Source organism: Peromyscus leucopus, chromosome 9, assembly GCF_004664715.2.
Source record: "Peromyscus leucopus breed LL Stock chromosome 9, UCI_PerLeu_2.1, whole genome shotgun sequence".
Lineage (NCBI taxonomy): Eukaryota > Metazoa > Chordata > Mammalia > Rodentia > Cricetidae > Peromyscus > Peromyscus leucopus.
The window spans coordinates 84,670,745-84,681,017 of record NC_051070.1 but is presented as its reverse complement, the minus strand read 5'-3'; the positions used below and the strand labels follow the sequence as shown (position 1 = coordinate 84,681,017).

Genomic DNA, 10,273 nt, shown 5'->3' with positions numbered 1-10,273 from the left:
ACTGCTAACTGTTGTGTTGCATGAGCCATGTCAGTTATTACTCAGCTGAGGCCTGCTTCTCAAGAGAAATCCCTCGGCAGCCCCACCGTAGAAAGACCTGGGGAGTACCGTGTAGAAACCCTGGGTGTCCTGAGGATGGCTGATGCGCTCAGAACTGCTTTGAAACTATTGGTCTAGTCAAGCTCCCAGCCCATGGAGCGGAGCTCTGACTTCATGGAAACTCCATGACTCTGAAGGACCCAGCCTGGCCACTATGACCTCAGAGTGACCAGGCCCACCTGTAACCTCACACCACTGACTCAGGAATTCCATACCAAATGAAGGCATTACTCACCCCAGCCAGAGCCCAAATCCCTTCTCTAGGAGATACTGACTTGCCATGTCCCTGCCCACCTAAGGAAATTCTTAGTCATCTGCTTGCCCCAATCCTGCCCTCCCTGAGAATTCAGCAATATGAAGAATTCCCAGTTTCAGAGGCCCAGCATGGACAGGGAAACACACCCCTAACTTTCAGTGACGTCAGCTCCTTGCTTAGGCAAGACCCCTTTCCTAAGGATCTGATACATGGGGAGTGTCATCCTCTTGTCATTACCCAGAACTTGCTAGGATGACATCAGGCCCAAGGCCATGCACCTGACATGGCCCACACCCAGTTTGAGATCTAGGTGTCATGCACACATTATGCACCTGAGGGAAGCTGAAGCTCGGTCACTGAGCAGAGCTGGACTCTGCCTGGGAGTAGAGCTCCTGGAGGGGAGTGTGGAGACTATGAGCCTCTGTTTGGATCATCTCCACAGCACAGATGGCAACAAGGGTGTCTCCTAGGTCTCTGTGCTAGTAACTGGGATGTTCTACACAAAACTCCTCAGCGGAGGGCTGAGGGTGGGCCGTGCATGCACACAGGCCCTAGCACCAGGAACAAACAAAAAACAGTTCAAAGCACCAAAACTGACACATGGTAATTGGAAAGTTGGCTCCAGCTGGATACAATGGTACCCACCAGTAATCCCAGCAGCATTCAGGAGGATCACAAGAGTTTGATGCTAGCCAAGGATACACAGCAAGTTCTAGGCCAGTCCAGACCACACAGCAAGACCTTTTCTCAAAACAAACAAAAACAAACACACCCCAAACACTTGAGTTTCAGATTTCTTTCTAAAGCCTGAGACAGCTGTTTTATAGAAAATAGGATTTATTATCACACAAAGGACTGTTCCAGAAGTCTTTTACATATATTATCATTGATAGATTGGATTTATTTAACATACAGAAAAAGCAAAGCCTGCTAGGAACACGTTCCTCCTGAGGACAGTATGCACACGGGCCGTTTTCAGCACAGGAATTCACATTGAGCAGACAGCCCCAGCTCACAGGTCTGCCCCCAGGTCCCTTCAAAAGTCACAGCAGCCAACCAGCAGGATTCACAGTAACTGGGAGGAAATGCATTGATCTTGAGACTTTCACAAGAGCCCTGAGTTAGGTTTCAGAAGCCAGGCTCGGGGGTGAGGGGGGTGGGGGGGTGTTGTGGCTTGTGCCAACTCAGGTCACACACAGCACAGTGCAGTTAATGTCACAGTTTTGTTTCTATGAGATCTTATTAAATTATTGCAATGAGGAAGACAACATTAAATCGCAAATGCTCTCCCCACTGGTCAAGGAAAAAGTCCCTGGATGCTAATTGGTCAGCAATGCCAATGTCCAAGGCACACCGGATTGGCAATCACGGGGCCTCTTGCTGAGGGTGCATGGCCTGATGGCCACACTGATGCCCAGAAACAGGATGAGGCAGGATGGACCGTTGAGAGCAGCCTAGTCCTATGAAAGACCTTCTTCGTACTCAGTAGGGGATGTGGGCACCTGTGCTCGGGGCACCTAGGCCAATTAACACATGGCTGGCTGCTCCTGTCCTAGCACCTTGGCTGTGAGTTAGCTCAGCTGGCCACAGTCTGTGATGACAATCTTCTTAGATGTCTTCCCACTTTTTGAGCCGAAAGATTCTATTTTCTTCACAACGTCCATGCCCTCTTTGACATGGCCGAACACAACATGTTTACCATCCAGCCTGCAAGGAAGGTTGAGCCAAGTGAGAAGACACGCAGCACCTTGGCCACCCAGTACAGAACTCACCAAAGGTACTAATTCTTACGGGGAACCCCAGACCCAAAGTTTAATCAAGCTCTGTGAGCTTCCCAGCCGCACTCCAGATGCCGGGCTCCCAGGACGTGTTCTGTCACCTTTGACCTGGCGGGTTGATCTGAACCTTGGTGACCTTATCTATGAGATGTGAGCTATTCTTATTCCACCTAGGAAAATGATGGGCACAGCGCTCGGCAAAAAGGCAAGACACCCGTACAAACAGACCAGTTCAGCAAGAACACTGAGCGCCGGGACAAGTGCAAGAAACCTGGAGGTGTTGAGCAGCTCTTGATGTGTGACTTCCAAGGACAGAAAAGGGACTTAGCTCCAGCAAAGCCAAGAACGATGACAGCTGGGGGCAGAACTACAAGGCCCATTACAGCTTCCATGGAAGGAGCAAGGAGGATGGAGCCAGCAACGACAGGCCCAGGCCTGGCAGCCCTGCGGGGCTTGGAGAATAGAGAGGCTGGCAAACGTCATGCTGTCACTTAGGTCTCCTTAACGTCTTGAAAACAGGCTTTTTAAAGTTCTCAGTCAGCTGCTGCCCCTCAAGGCCAGGGACCTGAGGTCTGCAACACTAAGGACTCCATGCAGAGAAAGGTACTGCTTAATGCAAGTTTTACCAGGGAAAAGGCATTCCTAGACAGCTCAGGCCTGTGGGACAAAGGCACAAAGGGGCCAGGAGCCATGTGCAGCCATGCTAACGGTGTCTGAGAGAAACCTGCCTCAATACCCAGGATTCCACAAGTGGTGGAAGCAAGCCAAGGAAGCATCAGGTTAAGCCAGACAAAATGGCTTCTACTCAGACCACCATGAGGTCACTTACTGAAGCATTTCCCCAAATGTGAGAGGTAGAGGAACCCTCTTGTGTGTGTGCAGGTGCGACAGAAATCAAATCCTAGCCAACAGCAGCACTGGAAAGCACAGGTGTGACATAGTCACAGGACACCCCAAATTGTCCCTCAGTAACCGTGGGAAGCAGTCCCCGGCCCAGAGCAGGCGCTCCAGCTGCACACTGCCCTCCCGACTGTACAGAGACCTCCTCAGGCTGCATTCTCAGCAGTCCTAACGTGACTACTCACCAGTCCGTTTTTATTGTGCAGATAAAGAACTGAGAGCCGTTGGTGTTAGGGCCTGCATTCGCCATGGACAGGACACCTGTAAGACAAAGCAGAGGGGCTGTGTCACCCAGGAGGCTCCTCATCTGAGACGCTCCTGGAAGAACAGACGGCTCACACTCATCAAGGACAAGTGAACCAGCAGATCCTGGAACCAGAGAGAACCAGTGCTAACTAACATTCAGACCCTGGAGCTCATGGGCCTTGACTGCCAGCTAGCTTTCTATGGAAAGGCTGGGATGGAAGGACTTCAGGGATCTCAGTGCGAGCTGATTGGAACCCCAGATATGGCCTCTAGGCTCTCCACACTCTGCCCTGGGTTCTGCTTAAAGACTCCTCAACCAAGTTCCCATGGGGAAGTTTGTTTTTTGTTTGTTGAAACAAGTCTTCTGTTTCAGCCTCCCAAGTGCTGGAATTACAGTACAAAGTCTGGTTCTCACAGAGTTACAAATGAGAAAGCCACAGGGAAACCCAATAAGCTAGAAATGCTGAACTGCCTGGATGCTAACAGATGCTAAGGAGCAGGACGGGATGTCAGGCGACTGTGGACCACAGCTTCCCTGGGCAGCCGAGTGGTGGCATCCAGATGGTATGGAACTGCAGAGGACACCAGAGAGAGGCTCACAGTCACACATACCTGGCCCCACGTGCTTCAGTGTGAAGTTCTCGTCAGGAAAGCGGCTTCCGTAGATGGACTTCCCTCCCGTGCCATTGTGATTGGTGAAGTCGCCAGCCTGCACACAGTAACACACTTTGTAACTGGTTACCACAGCAGGCAGTGTGGGTCCCCTAAGAAGGCAGCCCCAACCCACCCAAGGCCCACCCACAGGCAAAGGGGCCAACAACCATCAGAGTGCCTGAGATAAAACGGGCAAAGCTAAAACCAAGCCTCTGGGTCTGGAGGCACACCCTAACAAGTCTGGTTTCTTATCTGAGCTGGTTTTTCAGTAATCTACATGCCTGAGATATTCTGATTTTCAACCCTCAATTCCTAAGAGTCACAAGCAGGTGATCAGGGGTCCTGGTCTCAGAGATGGGCTGGGGGGAAAGGCCAGTTCCCCAGGCTGAGTGTCCTCCTTTGCCTCAGCATCAACCTCCCCCAGCCCAAGCCCAAAGGTTTTGTAGACACATGGTGCATAGGGGCTGGGAACCTTTCTTAGAGACTGCCCAAAGTCCGGGCAGCCTGGAAAGACCTGCATGGAGTTCTTGCCCGGAAGAGTACCAAAGCAGTTCTGTGCCCAGTTGTTGGCCATGGCCACACCGTGGTTTCTCTGAGACAGGATCTTCGAGTGAGAGGTACAAACTGCCCTCTCCAGCTAAAGCATCCACAGACACCAATAGGGTGTCCCCAGTCACCTTGCCTGTGCCTCCAGAGGCCACTACTCCAAGCCTTACGGAGTAAGTCCCTTCCCGACTCCAGACGTCCTCTTCAGTGCCTGCCTCAGCCACCACCCTCTCTGTAGCACAAAGGTCACAGGGCTTGGGTGGGTTCATCCCCACCCTAGGCCTGTCTGCCTCTCTTTCACTCTGTCACAGCCAATGTGTAACCAGGCACAACCAAGTATCAGCAGGCACAGCCCCAACCCAAACAGGCAGAAAAGGACTTCCGAGAGGCCATGACATCTCTGCCCATCTCTAGCTCTTCTGGTCTCCACCCCTTAACCCCTGACCTCGAGTCTGCCCAAGAAGTTTTTGTTACTAACACCTATCCCCAAACCTCACGCAGCCACACTTACATGTTTGTAAAACAAGAACAGGTGCCTACAGAATGTGTTCCTTTAACAGGGAAAAGGCCCTTTAGCAGGAAGACACCTCCAAGCCCAGGCATGTGCCATCCTGACTCAGCCATCTTCCTCCCATCCCCTCTCTTCTCCCATGCCCAGTGCTCAGGGGCACACAGAATGCCAAGATTAGAGACTGTCCACCTCTGGTGGCTGCTGGGGGATGTCTTTCTGTTCGCTGTGAATATATGTTGTCCCCATTGACTAATAAATAAGCTGCTTTGACCTATGGCCAGGCAGAGGCGGGAGAGACACCAACTGCCGTCCTAGGAACAACATGTAATGGGATGTAGGTAAAGCCACGGAACACATGGCAGTACATAGATTAATAGTTATGGGTTGAGTTAAACTGAACTAGCTGGCAAGAGGCCTGCCATAGGCCATACAGTTGATAATTAATATTGAGCCCCTGAGTGATTATTTTATAAGCGGCTGCAGGACCGTGGGGCCAGAGGGGGACCAGAGAAACCTTCAAGGCCTTAAGGTCCACCCCCACCAGCAGACTTCTGCGTCCCTTCCATGCACCAGGCCCCTGCTTGCTTACTGGTGATCCTCACCACCCCCTGGGCATCTCCACTGCCAGCTCCATTCACAGCGGAGGCTGTGTTACCGTTACCTGGCACATGAAGGCTGGGATCACTCTGTGGAAGGTGGAGCCTTTGTAGCCGAAGCCTTTCTCACCAGTGCACAGGGCTCTGAAGTTCTCTGAAGAAAGAGGGAGAGGCAGGGTAAGGGCAGGCCAGCCTCCCTGCCAATCCCCCAGGTGAGCTATGTGGATGGAAAGACCCTGCCTGAGTCCACTCCTAATCACATACTTCCCTGCTTTGACCTAGGAGCAAACACTAGGACTAGAATACAAGCTCTCAGCTGTGCCAGCCAAGATGACATGGCAAGCAGCCCAGAGACAATGTATCTAACCCTGCCCTGTGCCACCGGGCAGAAGCGGGGTGGAAGCTATCTCTGGGAGCTGACACGGGCCTCCCCTGGTTCTGAGCTGTCTAGCGACTCTCAGACTGGTTAGCAGAGCTGTCAGCAAGGTCCAGAGACGGACAAAGGCTGCCTCGGGGAACCCAGCAGCTGGGCTTAGGCTGAAACCCCCACATTGTCATAGTTTGAGCCCTCACTCCAACCCCAAGCCCATCAGCCTCGTCTGGCTCACTTTCCACCTCTGCCTTACCTGCTGTCTTCGGTACGACATCTGCCTTTAGCTATGGGAAGGAAAAGGAACAAAAGAGAACGGTTAGTCCAGAAGCAGGTGCAGGACAGAGCCCCCGACCACTCACACCCAGTGGCCAAGGCATCATGAGAAAGAACCACAGGGACCATTCCTTTCCTATGACCACCAAGCCTTCTAGAACAGCCAAAGCAGCTATCGTTACTGGCAGCTGCTTCCTGAACCCAAGGCCTGCTGGAGGGAGCCTCAGTTTCTTATCTATCAGAAGAGACCAGTGTCATCCTGGCCCACTTCCAGGACAGAAGTGGCAGCTGGAGGCCCTAAGCATGGGTCCCCGGACCCAGAGTATCACAGTAGAACCTGTTGCCATTCCTCAGTGCAGAGAGAAACTGAGGCTCACAGAAGGGAAGGAGGGGACAGTTAAGGAATGACTGCAGCCTCATCCAAGCCTGTCTCTTGCCTCTCAGCTTCTCTTAAGAATCCCTTGGTGGTGGCACATGCCTTTTCCCCAGCACTCGGGAGGCAGAGGCAGGTGGATCTCTGATTTCAAGGCTAGCCTGGTCTACAGAGTGAGTTCCAGGACAGCCAGAGCTATACAGAAAAACAACAAAAATGTCTCTTCACCAAATGGGGTTAGGGATGTACTTTACGTCTTCCACATGGGGAAACTGAGGCGTAACAATAAATAACACCCCCCCCCCCAATAAATCGGTCAGTCAACACTAACTGGTCCCTTTGTTTAAAAGTGGAACAGCCTGAAGGCAGCACTAGGACCTCCCGACACCTTTTGACGGTTTCCTGCTTTTCTTTTTAAGGTTCGAGCAAGAGCTAGAGCTGAGTGTGGACCTCGGAGAGTGGAAAGGGTTGGCCTCCCCGTCGAACCACCCGCCCACTTGCATTCCCAGGTGCCTCTTCCTAAGGAGCCAGGCCTCCGGGGCGGATCCGGAGGGCGCTGGGCCTTAAACTCAGGCCACTATGTGAGCACCGGGCAACACCTGGGCCTCAGACGCCTGGCCCACCTAGAGCCCTGGATCCAGCCCTGGGTCCAGCCTCGGACGCAGAGGGTCTCGGAAACCCAACCTCGGGCCCCGACCCGCCAGTGGGCTGTCGACAACTCAGTGCTATCTGACCTTGACCTTTTCCTCCACACCAGCTCTCCCTCTCGACTTCACTCCTTAGGGTGTTGAAGCGCCCTGGAACAGACCAAACTGATGTCGCTTCTAAGTCAGGGAAACCGAGGCCCAGGGTTTGGCAGTGAGAGGCTCAAGGTCACCCGGCGTGCCAGGCACAGAACGGGACCCGAGTAGTATGGTTTGCCCAAGCCTGGCCGGTGGGGGCCAGGGTCCCTACCTCCAGCACCACGCGGCCGAGCGGCTGCCCATCGGCGCCCACGTCCAAGTACACGAGCGGGTTCCGGGAGGAGGAGGAGGAGTTCGGGTCGCGTGCTCCGCTGTCGCTGCAGGCGCGGGTCGCGGAGAGGAGCAGCGGCGCGGCGCGTGGGCCAGAGAGCAGGCCGAGCAGGCGGGGGCCGCAGCGCAGCGCCAGCATCGCGGGTCGCGGGTCGCGGGTCGGACGAAGCGCGCGGAAGAACTCGGAGGCGCCACAACCAAGGTCACACGACCCAGGAAGCGATACCTAGGCCACGCGCCGCCGCCTTTATTGGCCGGCGGGCTTCGGGACCACGCCCCCTCACGCACGCCTCCGCCACGCCCCCTCAGGGCCTGTTCGCTAGCGACCCCTGCTGGTTTCATCGGGCAGCGCAATCAGTTCGTGTGTAATGACTCCCCACCACCACCACCACCTCCCTCTCCATCAAAGCACACAGAGGCGGGAAGTCGTTCGAAAGCGCCTCCAGAGAGATGCTGACCCTGGGAGTCAGAAAGACGAGGGGACCTGAGGTGGATTAGAAAGGGAAAGATAACAGAAAGAACAGATAAGCAGAGAGACCTTTCAAGACACCCACAAGTGACCTCAGGCCTGCGGATCCTGGGCTGAATCCAGCTCCATTTGTTTCTAGAGATCCGACCCTCCGCCAGCAGGACTGAAAATGCGGCTTGCTCAATAGTGCATCTTGCCAGGCTTCAGCCCCAGGATGACAGTCCTTATTCCCACCACCTCAGCCAGACCAGAAAGGTGTTGGATTAAGTAACTTCTTAAGCAACCAGTCTGAAGAGATGCCAGGAAGTTGGCAGTGTATGATGGAGAAGGAAAGGCTCTGCAAGAGAGCCACAGTTAATTGTGCGTAGCAGCAGCCTGGGAGGCAAATGAATGCCAGCAAACCAGGGCACGTGGGCCAACACCATACTTTACAATTGGGAGACTGAGGCTCAGAGAGAAAAAAGCTCTAGCTAGGGCTTGAGAAGCCTGGTTCCCAAGTGCTGGCGTGCACCAGTCCTGCAAGGGAGCAATGAGAAATTTACCCTGATTTTTTTTTTCACACCCATTCTAGGGATAAATAAATGAGAGAAGCATTTTTTCACTGTTAAACGCTGTTCCACAGACAACAGTGGTGGGCATAGCCTAGACTGACCGATGCGGGTATGGCTTCAGAATACAGTTTGGGGTGGGGTGGGGGTGGGGGATCTCTACTGCAAAGTCTTAACGGGCCTAAGAGATAAGAGAAGGAGAGGAGCTGAGCCTTGGGAGCAGGGGAGCCTGGCCTGCCCCATCTAAGAGTCAGCTTGTGGGAAGGCATCCAGCAGCCAGGCTAGTCCAAGCAAATCCATGAAGTCAGGGCATGCTCCCTGCCTCACACATACACATGCTTGCCTGACCCTTCTTGTGAGGGTTCACGGCCCAATGCTTTGTCAACCCAATGCTCTATGCTTTTAGCCTGACAGGTCATTTCCCAAGTCCCAGTCTAAGGGTGGAGCTCACCCAACCCCACAGAGTGCCCTCTTTTTTTCTTAACAATTTATTTATTTTCAAGCCGGGCAGTGGTGGCACACGCCTTTCATCCCAGCACTCAGGAGGCAGAGTGCTGTCTGTGAGTTCAAGGCCAGGCTGGTCTATAAAGTGAGTTCCAGGACAGGTTCCAAAAGCCACACAGAGAAACCCTGTCTCGAAACAACAACAACAAAACCTGATTTATTTCTTTTCATTTTATGGGCATCAGTGTTTTGCCTGCGTGTGTGTCTGTGTGAGGGTGCAGGACCTCCTGGAACTGGAGTTACAGTTTTGAGTTGCCATGTGGGAGTCAGGAATTGAACCCGGGTCCGATGGAAGAGCAGCCAGTGCTCTTGACCACGGAGCCATCTCTCCAGTCCAACCCCCACTTTTTGTCAGTGGACACCACAGTGAGCAGCCTGCGTGGAAAACTCACTTGTCCTCTCCTCTGCCTGAACCGATGGCACGGTCTACATCTATGCAGCATCAGTGTACACTTAGACTTAACAGGAGTGGAGAGGGATGCCCACACACGCCCTGCTAGAAAACATCCAAAAGCCCCAGGCTTTCTGCAGCCAATTCTAGGCCTCGGCTCCCATAGTCTTTAACATACCCAAAATGGGAACTGAGAAAACTAGATCTTTCAAGCCTGCAGAGGTGGGGGCTCAGTCTATCTCCTACTGTGAAAAAGTATGCACAATCCCACCGCAGAAGAGAACTTGCCTTCATTCACACGACTCCCTCTCCTCCCCCAGCCTCAGATGTCACCCACCAGCTTTGCGGTCCAGGAAGCAGCCCCCGTTCCCAGGCCCCACGGTGCAGTAGTGAACTGTCAGGGGCAGTGTGTTGGACTGAGACCAGTCTGTGTGACTTCAAGGTCAGGGTTACTGCATGGCAAACCCTCCTGGTTGTCACTGGGGATGAGATGGGGAAAGGGCAGGAGAGAAGTCTTGGAGGGTCAGCACAGGAAGACAGAAAACGAGGTAACCGGGAGTCGTGGAGCACAGGGGACATGGGGGGGGTGATTGCCACCGTGGGGAGTCAGCCTGGACATGACCACCTCTGGGTACAACGAATGGGAAGAGTTTATTCTGGGGGAAGAATGAGCCAGCAACAGTCCAGGCTGGCATTAGTTAGGGCATCTGTTTTTTATCTTGAACATGAACTAAAAATGCCAT

At 53.5% G+C, this 10,273-nt stretch overlaps 1 protein-coding gene across 2 annotated transcripts; it reads right to left on the bottom strand.

Annotated features, from left to right (window-relative positions):
• Positions 1-1,174: 1,174 nt before the first annotated feature.
• On the bottom strand, positions 1,175-7,841 carry Ppif (peptidylprolyl isomerase F). Of its 2 annotated transcripts, none has more exons than XM_028893581.2 (6): positions 7,560-7,841; positions 6,213-6,243; positions 5,652-5,740; positions 3,892-3,988; positions 3,219-3,294; positions 1,175-2,062 (listed from the first exon to the last, which is right to left on the bottom strand). In XM_028893581.2, the coding sequence occupies exons 1-6, from the start codon at positions 7,755-7,757 to the stop codon at positions 1,927-1,929; spliced, it is 627 nt and encodes a 208-aa protein (XP_028749414.1). In that variant the 5' UTR covers positions 7,758-7,841; the 3' UTR covers positions 1,175-1,926. The 2 variants fall into 2 exon arrangements, with proteins under 2 accessions (XP_028749414.1, XP_037064530.1); XM_037208635.1 differs by lacking the exon at positions 7,560-7,841 and adding an exon at positions 6,359-6,381.
• Between the last annotated feature and the right edge of the window lie 2,432 nt (positions 7,842-10,273).